Source organism: Oncorhynchus masou, chromosome 21 (genome assembly GCF_036934945.1).
Source record: "Oncorhynchus masou masou isolate Uvic2021 chromosome 21, UVic_Omas_1.1, whole genome shotgun sequence".
Lineage (NCBI taxonomy): Eukaryota > Metazoa > Chordata > Actinopteri > Salmoniformes > Salmonidae > Oncorhynchus > Oncorhynchus masou.
This window is the reverse complement of record NC_088232.1, coordinates 18,234,842-18,252,473: the sequence shown is the minus strand read 5'-3', so window position 1 is coordinate 18,252,473 and position 17,632 is coordinate 18,234,842. Positions and strand designations below refer to the sequence as shown.

Sequence of the window (17,632 nt, the reverse complement as noted above, 5' to 3'; positions counted from 1 at the left end):
TCTTCTGCACTGAATATTTCTTATCCATATAGCTGGCTCTGGCCCAGTCCAAAATGGCTCCCTATGTAGTGCACTACTTTTGACCGTGAGTCCTGGTCAAATGTAGTGCAGCACATGGGGGAATTGGGTACCATTCGGGATGCGGGTCTATGGCTGCTTGTATTCAGCAGTGGGTGGTGGGATGGGTTGATTTAAAGTGACAGGACGGCAGTACATGACAGTAGCTAAAGAGATCAGAGTAGCACTCCAGAGTCTGAGCTGTGAGAGAGATCCAAAAGGGAAGTAACGGTACAGCAGCCAGCCCCAGAGAAAGGAGGATAGAGCTTTTCACTAAAGCTATATAGCATCCATGTCTCTAATATAGCGTGTGAAGGACCCTCATAGGAACTGGGAGAGAGAAAAACCTTTTCTATTCTCACAGATTTGTCTCAGTGTTATTTGGATTATGCATATCTGTGCATTCCACTTCACTGGACCTGGATGCAGGATCTAGCCAGCCAGAATCCAGCAAGTCAGCTGGTCCCTTCAGTTTACCCCAAAGGGGCTTTTTTCCTCCCTTTTTCTCTTCTATTTGTTTGAAATGCCCAGATGAGCAAGCAGCTGAAGCAAGAGGCAGTCGGTCAGCTGCATAGTGAGCACAGGAGGACCGTCGGTAAAGTACAGGCATCTTAAAATAGAAATATAAAAGGAGGAGAGGAGGAGGAGAGTGTTGTGTGGCAGAGCTGTGGTATGCCCTGCTCTGTGCCTAGCAGTAGCATGGCCGTGATACAGGAGAAACAGAGGGAGACCCCCAGCAAGAAGCCAGTATCCCAAGAAGACAGAAAGGGGCTTTCTACCAGAGATAATCAAGACAACCAGAAGGACAGCAGATCCGGGAGACAGGGAGGTGAGTACTGTGGCTTTGATATTATATATATTTTTGTCTGTGTTTATAGAAAAGCAGGGATGCAGGGTGGTGTGTAGCTGTGTATTTGATATGGTGAGTACGATAGATTTGCTGTGGAGTGTTCACACTGTTTATGTAATGACATGCGAGGTCGGTATTGTAGCTTTACTGTTCACTGTGTTTGTATACAGGACAGGCTATCCCAGCCAGAATCAACCTCTCCCTTCTAGTTCATCCTCAGTGGGGAGATGGTCCATCATGTATCTAGGCCAGATAATGAAGTCATTATTTTTAACTTAGATTTATTTTGTAGCGTGTACGGCAGGGGAATTTGGAAATGTCCAAGGATCAGATGATCTGATATCGCCTCGTACTTCTACATAGACGTTCATCCTATTCTCTACTGCCATTTTGTTTTATAAACAGTGAGGTAATGATGTAGCTTATTGAATCCACCCTCTATCTCTACTGTGGTAAACATCAACACTCATCATAGGCCCGATTCAGTAAGATACATTCATGCCCATTGTTATAGTGTCAAGGAAGATCCTTTCTGCGTGTCCATCTCTTGCAGGACAAAGATCATTTCTGGTGTACGTCTCTTGCACCAAAATTCACATCACTATTTAGCGACCTCCTGTGAAGCATGTCTTTGTTCTTATCCTCTTCTGTCTCTATTTGCTTGTTTGTTTGAGCCATCTCCATGAAGACATGTGTCAGGTGCTGGCATTTGTTTACTCCTGCAAGGCACAACAGGAACAGGCACATTATAATAGCTCTTTTATTAACAGCTATCATTCAGCCTAGAGGCTTAGTGCCTGGATTAAGTACGACCAGTCGATTTCCTGACAACTGGAATGATATGACCTACCTACCTCTAGAATTAAGCAATTTATACTAAGATTCTCTTTTTCTGAGGTAGTCATGTCTCGTACTTTTCCAGCAGGTATAAACCATAATGATGCAGTTATACTTGTCATAAACATGTACTTATCATTTCTTATTTTCATCTCATTAACGATCCTGACTAAATAACAGTCCTTTTGAGTCAGCTGAAAAAGTCAGAGGGACCTGAACAGTATGTTTTCTTTTATTCTTTATTTCGTTTTAGAAAAAGGCAATGACGACATGAAGCTCCGTAATTCAGAGAAGAGGAGAGCAGTCATATGTGTCCCTGCCTCCATCAAATCAGCTGTGATCAGTAACAACACAAGTAGCCATGGAAACCCAGCAGGTCATACATCCGTTCTCTCTCTCTCTCGCTCTCTCGCTCTCTCTCTCTCAGTGCCTGGGGTACTGCTTGTTCTTTGTGGGTCATCTGTCATGAGTGGTCTTCCTCTGACGTGCATCACCGTTATCAAGACATTATCAATTTCATGCTTTGTCCTTACAAAAGTTTGAGTGTAACCTGACATTGTCCTTTCCCCCCCCAATGTCTTAACTTTAAGTCTAAAAAAAAGTCCCCCAACTGTAAACATGTTTTCCGACTGAAAGAAATAGAGAAAGTTCATTTGAACCAAGCTTCAGCTACAGTAGAACCATCTTGAGCTCCCTGTCATGATAAGTAATGTCAGCAAACTCATACTGTTTAATGTATGTACTTGATGTAGAGTGAATGGGACATATTTTCTAATATTCCAGGCCCACAGGCACTGAAGGTTGATGAGAGACTGAGACTAGCGAAAGAGCGGAGGGAGGAGCATGAGAAACAACTTGGTATGTGTACCCACACGTGATGACGGTACAGCTAATACACCTATGAGACCACTCAATTGTTTGTCACTTATTTTTGTAATTTCTTGAAAGTATTTTAGGAACCTGGTCCATGTCTATTTGTGCTGTCTTTTTGCCAGCTCCCATGGAAACTGTCATGCCAAATGAGTTCATTAAAAGTTAGCTAGACAGCACAATGATCTGGGACCAGGGTACTGGTAATTGTTGTGGTTAATAAGTCCCACAATGTGTTTGCAGTGTCCAGAGAGCTGGGCTGGTTGGCTCGAGAGGAGAGGGCCAGGCGTCTCTATGAACAACAGCTGGAGGAGAGGAAGAGGAGGCTACAGGAGCAGAGAGAGAAGGAGGAGAAGAGGAGGACTGCTCTGGAGCGGAGGGAGGAGCATCAGAAACAGCTTGGTATGTAGCCAACACCCATGTTGATGGGGTTCTCAACCTGGTTCTCAATATGAGGTACTAGTTCCACTGGGAGTACCTTGCCTTATACCCAGGGGGTACTTGGGAAGACTCATAAGAACATAGGCCTAATGATCAGTTGTAGGGGAGACCGGGGTTGTTTGTCTCACAGGTTGGTTGTCACAGTGCTAATTAGTCCTAATCTAAATGGCACTGTGTAATATTTTTTAAGTTAAAATGTGTGAATTTTTTGAAAGAACTCATCCACCTGGTCAATTCATGTCAGCATTTCAAAACATTGAGGTGAGGGTATTTTGTGTTTTTCATAGGTGAGGTTAAATAAATACATTCTTGGTATTTTCTATTTAAATGTTTGAATTATGGAAGCATTCTGGAACAATTATGTCTGTTGAAAAGAGGAGCCATATTTCAAACAAGTTCCTAGGCCATCCAATGTGGTAACTAGCACCTTAATTAGCATTGGGGGGGGGGGGGGGGGTGGTTGTCACATGGAATGTGGGGTTGGTTGTCATTGTCAACATTGTCCCTGACAGTATACAATAAATCCCAAGCTCTTTTGTGCTGTTGCTATAAAGAGCCCCCTTCGTTCCCTCTCTCACACACGCATATATTTTCTGTCACGCATCCAGACACGCAAGCACACATGTATGTGAAACATACAGATACACACACAAATGTACTCAAAATGTCATGTTATTCTCAAGGCATAAAATGCATAATATGGAAAAGAGCCTTGTAAGATATACTGGTGCTGAGAAATACACACAAGACTAAAAAGCGAATAAACCAGACAAAACTAAATGTGCTTGTAGTTTCCAGAGAGCTGGGCCGGTTGGCTCGAGAGGAGCGGGCCATGCGTCACTATGAGCAGCAGATGGAGGAGAGGAAGAGAAGGCTTCAGGAGCAGAGAGAGAAGGAGGCGAGGAGGCGCACCGCCGTGGAGGAGAAGAGGAGGCAGAGAATGAAGGAGGAATCAGTGAGTTCTTGTGCCCGGGGGGGGTCAAATCAAATTTAATTTGTCACATGCTTCATTAACAACAGGTGTAGAATAACAGTGAACTGCTTACTTATGGGCCCTTCCCAACAATGCAGAGAGAAAGAAAATAGAAAAATAATAGAAAAGTAATAATAAATACAAAATGAGTAATGATAACTTGGCTATATACACGGGGGTACCAGTACTGAGTCGAAGTGCAGGGGTACGAGGTAATTGAGGTAGATATGTAGTATACAGTACCAGTCAAAAGGTTGGACACACCTACTCATTACAGGGTTTTTCTTTATTTTTACTATTTTCTAAATTGTAGAATAATAGTGAATACATCAAAACTATGAAATAACACATAGTAGTAACCAAAAAAGTGTTAAACAAATCAAATTACACTTTATATTTTATATTTGAGATTCTTCCAAGTAAACGATTATTTGTGGAATTTCTTTCCTTCTTAATGCGTTTGAGGTAATCATTTGTGTTGTGACAAGGTAGGGGTAGTATACAGAGGATTTGGTAAAAGACCAAGTCCATATTATGGCAAGAACAGCTCAAATAAGCAAAGACAAACGACAGTCATTACTTTTAGACATGAAGGTCAGTCAATACGGAACATTTAAAGAACTTTGAAAGTTTCTTGAAGTGCAGTCGCAAAAACCATCAAGCGCTGTGATTAAACTGACTCTCCTGAGAACCGCCACAGGAAAGGAAGATCCAGAGTTACCTCTGCTGCAGAGGATAAGTTCATAAGTTGCAGCCCAAGATCACAGAAATTGCAGCCCAAATAAATGCTTCACAGATTTCAAGTAACAGACACATCTCAACTTCAACTGTTCAGATGAGACTGTGTGAATCAGGCCATCATGGTCAAATTGCTGCAAAGAAACCACTACTAAAGGACACCAATAAGAGGAAGAGACTTGCTTGGGCCAACAAACACAAGCAATATACATTAGTCCAAATTTTTGATTTTAGTTTCCAAATGCTGTGTCTTTGTTAGACGCAGAGTTGGTGAATGGATGATCTCCTCAGGTGTGGTTCCCACCGTGAAGCATGGAGGAAGAGGTGTGGGGGTGCTTTGCTGGTGACACCGTCAGTGATTTATTTAGAATTCAAGGCACACTTAACCAGCATGGCTACCACAGCATTCTGCAGCGATACGCCATCCCATCTGGTTTGTGCATAGTGGGACTATCATTTGTTTTTCCACAGGACAATGACTCAAAACACACCTCCAGGCTGTGTAAGCGCTATTTGACCAAGAAGGAGAGTGATGGAGTGCAACATCAGATGACCTGGCCTCTGCAATCACCCCGACCTCAACCCAATTGAGATGGTTTGGGATGAGTTGGACCGCAGAGTGAAGGAAAAGCAGCCAACAAGTGCTCAGCATATGTGGGAATTCCTTCAAGACTGTTGGAAAAGCATTCCTCATGAAGCTGGTTGAGATAATGCCAAGAGTGTGCAAAGCTGTCATCAAGGCAAAGGGTGGCTACTTTGAAGAATCTAAAATATATTTTGATTTGTTTAACACTTTTTTGGTTACTACATAATTCCATATGTGTTATTTCATGTTTTGATGTCTTCACTGTTATTCTAAAATGTAGAAAATAGTAAAAATACAGAAAAACCCTTGAATGAGGAGGTGTGTCCATACTTTTAACAGGTACTGTACATATAACTAGGAATAAAGTGACAGATAATAAACAGTAGCAGCAGCGTATGTGACGAGTCAAAAAAAGTTAGTGCAAAAAGGGTCCATGCAGATAGTCCAGGTAGCTATTTGGTTAACTATTCAACTAAATATTTAGCAGATTTCTGACCTAGTCTGCTAAATATTTAGTTAACCAAATAGCTATCTGGATTATCTGCATTGACCCTTTCTGCACTAACTTTTTTGGACTCAACACATATTCTGCTGCTACTGTTTATTATCTGTCACTTTATTCCTAGTTGTTCAGGGTCCTGTTGGTTCCAGGTCGGCATGCTGGGTCAGCATGGATCAACAGTTACTTCGGTTTAGGTGTCTATTGTGGGTATCAGTGTTTCTTTACAGCTTTTTCAAATAAGAACAGTTTTTCCACGGAGAAGAAAATCTACAGATGCTGTGTTCCACATTTTGTGTACATATCTGAAGCTAAACGATTTTAAGGCTCAATGTGATGTTATGGATTTTGGGACCAAGTTACTGTATCATTAGTCAAACTCAGTACCCACAGTGGATGTGGGAAGAGACTACTATATCACTGACACTGAGTTTTTTGTGTTGTGGTCTGAAGGAGCGCTATGAGTCTGTGGTGAAGAAGACCTTGGAGAAGAGCCAGAGGATTAAGCAGAGACTCAGCCAGGGCTCTCGAGGAAGGAAGACCGACAACAAGAGCGGTAAATCATTAAAGGCTGCATCTCAAATGTCACACTACTCCTATATGGTGTACTACTCCTATATAGTGTACTACGCCTATATAGTGTACTGCTCCTATATAGTGTACTACTCCTACAGTTGAAGTTGGAAGTTTACATACACCTTAGCCAAATACATTTAAACTCAGTTTTTCACAATTCCTGACATTTAATCCTAGTAAAAATTCCCTCTTAGTTCAGTTAGGATCACCACTTTATTTTAAGAATGTAAAATGTCAGAATAATAGTGGAGAGAATGATTTATTTCAGCTTTTATTTCTTTCATCACATTCCCAGTGGGTCAGAGGTTTACATACTCTCAATTAGTATTTGGTAGCATTGCCTTTCAATTGTTCAACTTGGGTCAAATGTATTGGGTACCCTTCCACAAGCTTCCCACAATAAGTTGGGTGAATTTTGGCCCATTCCTCCTGACAGATCTGGTGTAACTGAGTCAGGTTTGTAGGCATCCTTGCTCGCACACACTGTTTCAGTTCTGTCCACACATTTTCTATAGGATTGAGGTCAGGACTTTGTGATGGCCACTCCAATACCTTGACTTTGTTGTCCTTAAGCCATTTTGCCACAACTTTGGAAGTATGCTTGGGGTCATTGTCCATTTGGAAGACCCATTTGCGCCCAAGCTTTAACTTCCTGACTGATGTCTTGAGATGGTGCTTCAATATATCCACGTAATTTTCCATCCTCGTGATGCCATCTGTTTTGTGAAGTGCACCAGTCCCTCCTGCAGCAAAGCACCCCCACAACATGATGCTTCCACCCCCTTGCTTCACGGTTGGGATGGTATTCTTCGGCTTGCAAGCCTCCCCCTTTTTCCTCCAAACATAACAATGGTCATTATGGCCAAACAGTCCTATTTTTGTTTCATCAGACCAGAGGACATTTCTCCAAAAATTACGATCATTGTCCCCATGTGCAGTTGCAAACTGTAGTCTGGCTTTTGTACGACACTTTTGGAGCAATGGCTTCTTCCTTGCTGAGCGGCCTTTCAGGTTATGTCGATATTGGACTCGTTTTACTGTGGATATAGATACTTTTGTACCTGTTTCCTCCAGCATCTTCACAAGGTCATTTGCTGTTGTTCTGGGATTGATTTGCACTTTTCACACCAAAGTACATTAATCTCTAAGAGACAGAATGCGTCTCCTTCCTGAGCGGTATGACAGCTGCGTGGTCCCATGGTGTTTATAATTGCGTACTATTGTTTGTACAGATGAACGTGGTACCTTCAGACATTTGGAAATTGCTCCCAGGATGAACCAGACTTGTGGAGGTCTACAATTATTTATTTTGATTTTCCCATGATGTCAAGCAAAGAGACACTGAGTTTGAAGGTAGGCCTTGAAATAAATCCACAGGTACACCTCTAATTGACTCAAATGATGTCAATTAGCATATCAGAAGCTTCTAAAGCCATGGCATCATTTTCTGGAATTTTCCAAGCTGTTTAAAGGCACAGTCAACTTAGTGTATGTAAACTTCTGACCCACTGGAATTGTGATACAGTGAATTATAAGTGAAATAATCTGTCTGTAAACAATTGTTGGAAAAGTTATTTGTGTCATGCACAATGTAGATGTCCTAACCAACTTGCCAAAACTATAGTTTGTTAACAAGAAATTTGTGGAGTGGTTGAAAAACGAGTTTTAATGACTCCAACCTAAGTGTATGTAAACTTCCAGCTTCAACTGTATATAGTGTACTACTCCTATATAGTGTACTACTCCTATTTAGTGTACTACTTTTTAGTGTCTCTTTGACTTTCATCCTCTTAACTTATGCTACCAAACTTATTTTTCACCCTTGTAACATCTTTTAACCCTAATTTTTCTTCACTTTCCTCCTATTTCCTACCCTTTCTTTCTTGTATTTTCTATCTCTGTCCTGTATTTTCTACCATTATCTCTGTCCCTGTGTGTTGGCTTTCCCCCCACTACGCTTGGCATTGCTGCTGTAGCTCCTCGCCGCTCCCCCCTGACTGCCTGGGAGAGGGCTCTGGTCAGTCGCCTGCTCACCCCGACCTGCTCCTACCTAGCCAGGAGCAGGAGTTATAATTGTCAGTCAAGAGAAGAAGAAGGTACTCTACAGAATGTAGAATAGCAGTTATTCATAGAAAATTATGTAGGCCAGATCTCAATCTAAGAAAAAAAGAACATGTGAATAGTGTATTTTTTTGTTCAAATGTATGGATATTTGGACATAGTATTTACATTCCGACAAAAAAATGGTAAGGCTTCTCAAGTAAATAATTTACTAACTCTGCTTATTCTAACTCTGCTTACTCTGCTTCTTTTTTCAACCATTTTTGGACTCACTTACATTCTTTCACTGTATCACTTTCTAACCCTCACTCCATTGCTCCACAATAATGAAACAAACAAACACACTGGTTCAGTTGTCCATATTTGTCCCCGTTCAGTTTCATGCCACTCCATCCCTGCCACTGCCACCAACTCTCACAAATCACCACGCCGCTCTGGCACAACTGACCACCACCTGGTGCAGGCAGACCTCCGGACAGACTACCGGGCTGACTACCGGTCTATCATCCAGGCAAACTACCAAGTAGCCACCTCCCCCAGTCCCAGCCGTACTTGCCATAGATCCATCAATGCAGCACAGGTAATACCCGCTGGAAATGTCATTGTAAACATAGAGATGATTGTAAATGTCTGGGTCGACTGGGTTGGTGGGATGGTGTTGTTGGTTTGTCTCCGTGTAATGTACGAACTTGTGGGAAATAATGTCCTTGGAGGAAGACAATAAACGGACTCTATTCCATTCTTATATCTTCTGACTCATTTTACTATCATATTTATGCTATATTGTTGGGTGAATTCTATTAATTGTCACACCCTTTATTGGCAATAAGCCTCAATCACTTTCATGTCTTTCTGCAGTCCCAAAAAGACTGCAGAAATATAATCTTGTAACATGCCTGTTGATTTATTACGAAGTTAAAAGCAGCACAGCAGGAGAAAAATGAGAGGACGGCCAGGAGGAATACTCAGCAGCCTCACATACCCAATGCTCCCTTGAAAGCATTACCCACAAACCCACTACCCAACACTGGCGTGAAAGTGTTACCCACAAACCCACAGTGCAGCGCAGCAGTGCCCTCCCCAGAACGGTATGACTGTCCGTCCATCTGTTATTGTGTCTGGATGTTGTTTTCACACAAACTACTGTACGGAATCTTTCTTTCATACAATGATATCACTCTGTTAAGTATATTGTGCATATTGTGCAAACAACCCCCACCTTTTGATGTTGTTTACTTATTTATCTAAACAAAAGTCTTCTCCGCTTCTTTTTCCCCAGCAAACCTGTGATCAGACACACATCTGTGATCAGACAGCTCCTATCACAGCAGTTAGAGCTGGAACTGGACCCTGTACCAGAGGAGGACACTGTTCTAGTCCCCAACCCTACCCTCTCCCCTGGTAACTCACAGGCCAGCCAGACCATCTCTCCTGGGGCTCCAGTCCCCAACCCTACCCTGTCCCCTGGGAACTCACGGCCCATCAGGACCCCAGCTGCAGTGTGGGACCAGGTCCAACCATTCCTACACTCCCCAGAACCTCAGACTCAGAGAGAAACCACACTTAGTACTGAAGGCGGTGCAGATGAGGGTGAGCATCTGAAAGTGAAAGGTACAGCACCATCAACTACTATGTATTTTCTAGGTACATTTCAGATATTGTATTCTTGAGTGTGGGGTTGGGGTCAATTCCAATGAAGAATATCTAGTTCTACTCTTTGAAAAACAATCAGGAAATTTGGATCAGTGTGTTTTGGTTCAGAGTGACTCCTATGACATGTCCACCTCCTCAGCCCTCCCTCCTGGAGCCACTCCCAGCCCAAGGCCATCTGCTGGCACCATGGACCCAGAGGAGGCCTCGCGTCTCCTGGCCGAGAAGAGGAGAGAGGCCCGGCTGAAGAGAGAGAGAGAGGAGGAGGAAAACCTGCGCAGGGAGGAGTTTGAGAGGTACGGAGGGAGAGACACCTTACATCTTCCCATCTCTCCTTCGAATGACCCAACATTAATCTTCCCAGTATGAACACAATCTGTTGAGTAATCTTTTCGTGTAAAATACAAGTATGCAGTTGTGTCTTGTGGACCTATTTGTCAGCTTAGGGAGTCTAAGAGGGCATTTAGCATGTGTTCAGAGGTTCAGATTAATTTGTATAGTAATGTGATGTATGGTGTGGTGTTATGCAAATGTTATGTTATGTGGGATCACAGGCGAGGCAGAGAGGAGCTGGAACGCAGGAGGGTAGAGCAGCGAGCACGGCTAGAGGCTGAGGCCAAGTGGCTGGTAGAGGAGAGGAAGAGGAGGGAGGAAGAGGAGCAGAAACATGCAGAGGAGGAGAGAGCCAGTGCAGAAGAAGAGAAAGCCCTCAGAGCCATGCAGGAAGCTGCTCTCCTCCAGAAACAGGTGAGGGATGTGGTCTATGAATACTGTACAGTGCTAGAAAGTGCTTTGGTCAGATTGCCATCAGATATTTATGTACCTTCAAAGGATATAGATGGATATATAACTGAAACACTAAGTAATACATTGTCCCGTTCTGACCTTTCCGTTTTCTGTGTCCCAGAGAGAGGAGGAGGAGACCCAGGCCAGGGAGAAGGCAGAGCAGCAGAGGCTGGAGAGAGAAAAACACTTCCAGGAGGAGGAGGAACAACGACAGGAGAGAAAAAAGGTGAGAGACAGAGAGAAATGTTCTGATTATCCTGAAATGCTTCTAAGATAATCTGTGGATCCATATTGTGTACAATTGACTACAAGCGGCAGCCATGATCCCTGTACAGTGGAGCTCATGGGGAACTTCAATACATGGGGTGGAGGGAGGTTAGCGGGTGATAGTTTATCATAAAAGCATTAAAGACTTTTAACAGGCCTCTTTTTGTTTTCAGCGACTGGAGTTGATCATGAGGAGAACTAGGAAAGAAGTAAGAACATTGCCCTGAAGCACTCGGGTTCTGCCACACCTACCAATGTTTACCCATCTTTGGCTTACAATGAAACAAAAAAACACTTGTGTTTTCCTACTACAAGTATCATAGTTGTTAACCATTTAAAAAACAAACCAAACTTGCCCTTGACCACACTGATGTGATTACTTTCATGCAGAACTCCATCCCAAAGTTACAGTGGTTTTAGCAAAACACTGCCTCAAATACCAACGTTATTAACCATATTTTATTTTAAAAAATAAACAGAACTTGCCTTTGCCTTGACCAAATGTACATTATTTTGTTTTCATGCAGAAGCCTATCCTGAATGGGAACTCAAACGGTAACTCCTCCTCTCCAGAGGAAGCCCAACCAAAAGAGAACACTGAACCTTTTAAGAATAGCAAAGGCACTTTAGAAGAGGTCGGGACAGGGACCAAGCCGTCCAAGCTAGGTCTGTGTGACACAGAAGACATGGTTCCTGTTGTGGCCTTCAAAGAACGCAGGTATATCCACAGTATATTTATGTTTGTCTGTCTGATCATGTCTTGTGATGCTTGTAATCAGAAGTGATGTACTGTATTTGTTGACAAGCACGTTTTGGTTCATTCATTCAGGTCCCTGAGAACTCTGACAGGCATGGAGGAGATCCAGTCCCATCAGCGAGCAGGTGAGAGTTCATCACCAGATCCTCCGTCAGCTCATCTATACGCTCTATGCTATGTAGATATTACACTCGAGTCCTGAACGAAAGAGCTTATGGTTCAAATTTCAGGAGTGAAAGGGTGGGCTGGGCAGTGGGCAACCCCATAGCAAATCACCACCCCACACTCCAATAGATGATTGAATCTTGAGAGACTGTGTGTGATTCGAACCATGAAGCTGATTGCATAGTTAAGGCCTTTCAATAATGTTTGTTGCATGTGCTTCTGAGTCTAAGCTAAGTATGAAGTGAATCAACTGATTTGATCATACTAACCCTTTTCTATTACATACTCCTCAGAAGTTATCTGAGTATCGTACAGATCAAAGAGGGGAGACAACCCATCCAAGAATCTTTCCACAGCTGTGGTGTTTTTTCCTTTCATCAACAAAGAAAAAAATAACTGCAGTCTTTTTCCTGTCCTGCACTTTGAGAGAGCGCATGTGATGTTAAACCAACGCACACTCCTTTTCCCTGGAAGACTTTCCTATCTCGGAGTCGATCACCACCATTTGGTCACGTTTCTCTTTAATCCAAAGTGGCACGAGCTGCATGTGGTATCACTATCTACATTCTACCACACTGGACATGGGAGCTTGTTTGTTCAGTGTTTCTGCAATGACTGTCTTATCTAGTCTAAATGAGGGCTCATGCCGCATAGCTGTAGATTTAAACTGTGATAAAAAATGAATTTGCTTCGGTGGGAGTCAGCAATCGATTGTGAAAAGATGTATTCTCTCTCTGTTTCACAATTCATGACTGATGTTTTTAGTCATGTGCTTTAGCTTATTCCCGAAGCGTTGACTAAAGCACTTTGCCTTGCAGATAGTAGGATAGTTTGTGTGTTGGAACTTGTGTACTAGTCTCAGAATAAAAGCTTTAGTTTTGAGTTCAAATAAAGATCACTTTGTCTGACTTTCCCTATTTTTGTGGAATATATAAATCTGCTATGGAACTTATTTTCAGAATAGTTACAGTACATGTGTGGTTTATAGTACTATACTCACTTGTGGTTGACCACTTGCAAAGTGTTTTGACAGTCCCCTTCTTGGAAATTGTGCAATCATTTTAGAAAACAAATTATAAAAAGAGTCTGAAGTGTCAAATGTAAGCCTGTTTATTAAAATGTACAAAAGTGTAAAAACAAATAAAGAAATGTGCTGATACAAAGCTTTTGAATTCCGTATATTATATATGTATATAAATATATCCACCAGTGCAATATGGATGTAAACCCTCAGAACACACCAGTGTAAACAGTCAAAAATAACACACCCCATCATAATCATGACTTGCCGCGGCAATCATTGTCATGTTCAAAGGTAATGGCAAGTCAGGACAAACAGTGATATGCATGTCCCACATCTCAGTCTGTCTCCTGAGGCAGAGAGGGCTCCAGTGGACAGGTAAGGAGGACGGAGGCTTCTGAATGATCTAACTCTTGTCTGTGCATGCACCCTCTTCAGCTGCTCGTCTAGCACACTACCACTCATAATCACGGACACCTCTCAGTCTGAAGAATAACATGACATAACGCACCTTTTGACTATAACTTCATGTACCTGTCCTTATGTTAATCCAATAGTACTAACTTGCTCAGGAGAAGTTACTAGAATGTAATGTTAGTGACTGAGATATTAACTACAGAAATGTGCTATTTGTAGGCATAGACAGTGTGATTGGCAAACTTGTTACAAAACCATGACAAACCTTTCTTGAGGTTGCATAATGCCCAGCTGCTGGAATCTCACTTCCTGATTCTTAAAAAAAATATATACATATTTTTTTTAACTAGGCAAGTCAGTTAAGAACAAATTCTTATTTTCAATGACAGCCTAGGAACAGTGGGTCAACTGCCTGTTCAGGGGCAGAACGACAGATTTGTACCTTGTCAGCTCGGGGATTTGAACTTGCAACCTTTCAGTTACTAGTCCCCGGCAGGTACATCTTGAGGTACATCAATATATATTCCAAGATGGCAGCGTAGCGTGGTGTCAGTAGTTGGATGACATGGCCTGTATGATATACGAGAGACAAGGAAAATACATGGAAGAGCACAAATGGAACAACCTGGCTTACAGACACAGTATAGCATTTGAAAATGTATGTATGTATGTATGTGTGTGTATGTATGTATATATATTTATATACCAATCACAGATCAAATCAAGGAACTAGAAAACAAACAAAATACATGCATATTACCGTTCATCACTAGTTTGCTGATAATGGAAGCAGACCTATAGGACAGAATTTGAAACATCTTCAGGGGTCATTTTTGTGGCCAAATGTGATCGAAGTGAGTGAAAAGAATTGACAAAAATAGCATTTGGAATTTCAGTTTATTGCAGAATTAACTGGGTTCCCGTGTGGCGCAGTGGTCTAAGGCACTGCATCTCAGTGCTAGAGGCGTCACTACAGAGACCCTGGTTTGATTCCAGGCTGTATCACAACCGGCCATGATTGGGACTCCCAATTGGCCCAGCATTGTCCAGGTTGGGCCGGTGTAGGCTGTCATTGTAAATAAGAATTTGTTCTTAACTGACTTGACTAGTTAAATAAAATAAAATGGAATTGACCCCAATCCTCTCACCCCAGCTGGTCAGATGATACAAACAGGAAGTAACACACAGAACAGTCTCCTAAGGTATCAAGGGTCTCGAGAAGTCCTGTTACACACTCACTGTCCATCAAGGCCTAGACAACACAACAAAGTTTTTAATGACAGTGCATGGCTCCCAATATCAGCTACATTTGTATGATTGCCAATATTTTACAATAATAACATCACATGACCAGGTCGGTATCTCTATATCCTTTTCAAAGGATCATAGGGATGCTAAACTGATAAGTGAGCCTTTTAAAACATGAACAGGTGGCGAACATTTAGATGGAAACCACATCTGCAGTCCAACTCCCTTTGGCAGACCAGCTCAAATTAAGCAATGTAATGGCCATGCAGTTATTACCTACTGCCCCTCGCTGGGGTCGCTGAAGTAGGTGATGGTAACAACACTGTGGTTCATGATGATCAAACTAGTGGTTAGAGCGTTGGACTAGTAACCGAAAGGTTGCAAGATCAGAATCCCCGAATTGTCAAGGTAAAAATCTGTCGTTCTGCCCCTGAACAAGGCAGTTAACCCACTGTTCGTAGGCCTTCATTGAAAATAAGAATGTGTTCTTAACTGTCTTGCCTAGTTAAATAAAGGTCAAAAACTAAACTGCTATCAATATACTTTGTGTCCCTCACTCAAGTGTTTCCAATATTTTAGTAGTTTGCTGTATAACATACTGTGTAGATAACTATGCTAACCACATGAGTAGCTCAGAGTAGATCAGTTTGCAGAAAAATAAAGAAACCTGATCCTATTGATTCAACCTGGTCTCAGAACATTTCATATTATGCTGTATGTAAATTCAAGCTATGATATTTTGTATTATATGTTACATTTCGTATGTTATGTATTAATTTGTGGTTGTCCATCACTCATTTCGTATGATATGTTACGAATTCTAACTAGGTGGCTAACGTTAGCTAGCTGGCTAATGTTAGCTAGCCTTTTTGGGATAGGGGGCAGCATTTTCACTTTTGGATGAATAGCGTGCCCAGAGTGAACTGCCTCCTACTCTGTCTCAGATGCTAATATATGCATAGAATTATTAGTATTGGATAGAAAACACTCAGGAGTTTCTAAAACTGTTTGAATGATGTCTGTGAGTATAACAGAACTCATATGGCAGGCGAAAACCTGAGAAAAATCCAACCAGGAAGTGGGATATCTGAGGTTTGTAGTTTTTCAAAGCTTGGCCTACCGAATATACAGTGTCTATGGAGTCAAGTTGCACTTCCTATGGCTTCCACCGTCTTTTGAAACTGGTTTGAGGATTCTACTATAAAGGAGGGGCTCATGAAACCTGTTTGAGTAAGGGGTCTGGCAGAATGTCTCAGGCTTGTTGGAAGCTTATTGATGTTTTATGCTAAAAACATCATAAAAATTTATTCCATACATCATTTGACTTGTTTCTACGACCTGTAATGGAACTTTTTGAATTTTTGTCTGGACGAAGTGCTCGCGCCTCATGAAGATGGATTACTGGGCTGAACACACGAACAACAAGTGGCTATTTGGACATAAATGATGGACTTTATGGAACTTTATGGAACAAATCAGTCATTTATTGTCGAACTGGGATTCCTGGGAGTGCCTTCTGATGAAGATCATCAAAGGTAAGTGAATATTTATAGTGTTATTTCTAACTTCTGTTGACTCCAAAATGGCGGATATTTCTCTGGCTGGATTGGGCTCTTAGCGCCGTTCTCAGATTATGCTTTTTCCGTAAAGTTTTTTAAAAATCTGACACAACGGTTGCATTAAGGAGAAGTCTATCTTTAATTCTGTGAATAACAGTCGTATCTTTATCAATGTTTATGAGTATTTCTGCAAAATCACAAGATTTTTTGGATATAAATATGCACATTATCGAACAAAACATACATGTATTGTGTAAGATGATGTCTTATGAGTGTCATCTGATGAAGATCATCAAAGGTTAGTGATTAATTTTTATCTATATTTCTGCTTTTTGTGACTCCTATCTTTGGCTGGAAAAATGTCTGTGTTTTTTTGACTTGGCTATGACCTAACATAATCATATGTTGTGGTTTCGCTGTAAAGCAATTTTTAAAATCGGACACGAAGGGTAGATTAACAAGATGTTTATCTTTCATTTGCTGTATTGGACTTGTTAATGTGTGAAAGTTACATATTTCTAAAAAATATTTTTAAATTTCACTCGCTGCCTTTTCAGCGGAATGTTGTCGAGGGGTTCCACTAGCGGAACGCCTGCGCTAGAAAGGCTAGGGTTTAGTGTTGAGTTTAGGAGTTATGTTAAAGGGATAGCTGAAAGGGTTAATGTTAGAGCTACAGGAAGGATTAGCTAACATGCTAAGTAGTTGCAAAGTAGCAAGTAGTTGAAAAGTTGCTAAAATGCTAAAGCTGTCCGTAATGAGATTCGACCTAGAAGCCTGACCATCCACCATATTTCCGTTTGTCTTAAGTAACCATCTGTCTTATGTAACCCTACGAAACATATCATACTAATTTGAGAGTCCCAGATGTACATCTACTATTTCATGTCTAGTCTATGAGACCAGGCTGATTGACTGTAAACATGAAATGCACTGACAATAACACCAGCACATGATTTTGTAATGTTTATATTGTCTTGTGTAGTGATCTTGTTCTGTGTAAGCCTGGGACATTATTTTCCTCTGGGAATCAATAAAGTCAAAATCAAAAGTGACAACAGTAGTCCACCAACCTGAGGAGGCCAGTAAGGCAGCACATTGACAGGAGTTACACTGGACAGTGGGGTCACCAGACTGGAGAATTTCTAGCAGGGGCACCAGCATCCCAATTCCCTTCTCCTTACTCACTGGAAAACAATAGTACAGTGTTAAATCTTGACACGTGGCAAAGACTGTGTAAGTGTGTAAATACCTTTGTTTCTTATCTACCAAATGAA

General features: G+C 41.6%; 1 protein-coding gene across 5 annotated transcripts; it reads left to right on the top strand.

The window, feature by feature from the left end:
• Positions 1-237: 237 nt before the first annotated feature.
• Positions 238-13,276, top strand: map7a (microtubule-associated protein 7a). Of its 5 annotated transcripts, none has more exons than XM_064927677.1 (17): positions 238-886; positions 1,998-2,120; positions 2,528-2,602; positions 2,858-3,016; positions 3,847-4,010; positions 6,305-6,407; positions 8,404-8,523; positions 8,866-9,068; positions 9,404-9,576; positions 9,768-10,099; positions 10,281-10,434; positions 10,693-10,885; positions 11,046-11,150; positions 11,365-11,400; positions 11,719-11,909; positions 12,021-12,073; positions 12,407-13,276. In XM_064927677.1, exons 1-17 carry the CDS (start codon positions 730-732, stop codon positions 12,415-12,417), a joined length of 2,352 nt encoding a protein of 783 aa, XP_064783749.1. In that variant the 5' UTR covers positions 238-729; the 3' UTR covers positions 12,418-13,276. The 5 variants fall into 5 exon arrangements, with proteins under 5 accessions (XP_064783749.1, XP_064783748.1, XP_064783747.1 ...); XM_064927676.1 differs by having other exon boundaries at positions 8,842-9,068; positions 9,768-10,078; XM_064927675.1 differs by having other exon boundaries at positions 8,842-9,068.
• Positions 13,277-17,632: the final 4,356 nt, after the last annotated feature.

Bases quoted from the DNA above. Each gene is read 5' to 3' on its own strand.
- map7a (XM_064927675.1), top strand. From the start codon at position 730: ATGCCCTGCTCTGTGCCTAGCAGTAGCATGGCCGTGATACAGGAGAAA. The intron at 2,121-2,527 runs GTCATACATCCG...CTAATATTCCAG, and splicing joins TAGCCATGGAAACCCAGCAG to GCCCACAGGCACTGAAGGTT. The intron at 9,069-9,403 runs GTAATACCCGCT...TTTATTACGAAG, and splicing joins GATCCATCAATGCAGCACAG to TTAAAAGCAGCACAGCAGGA.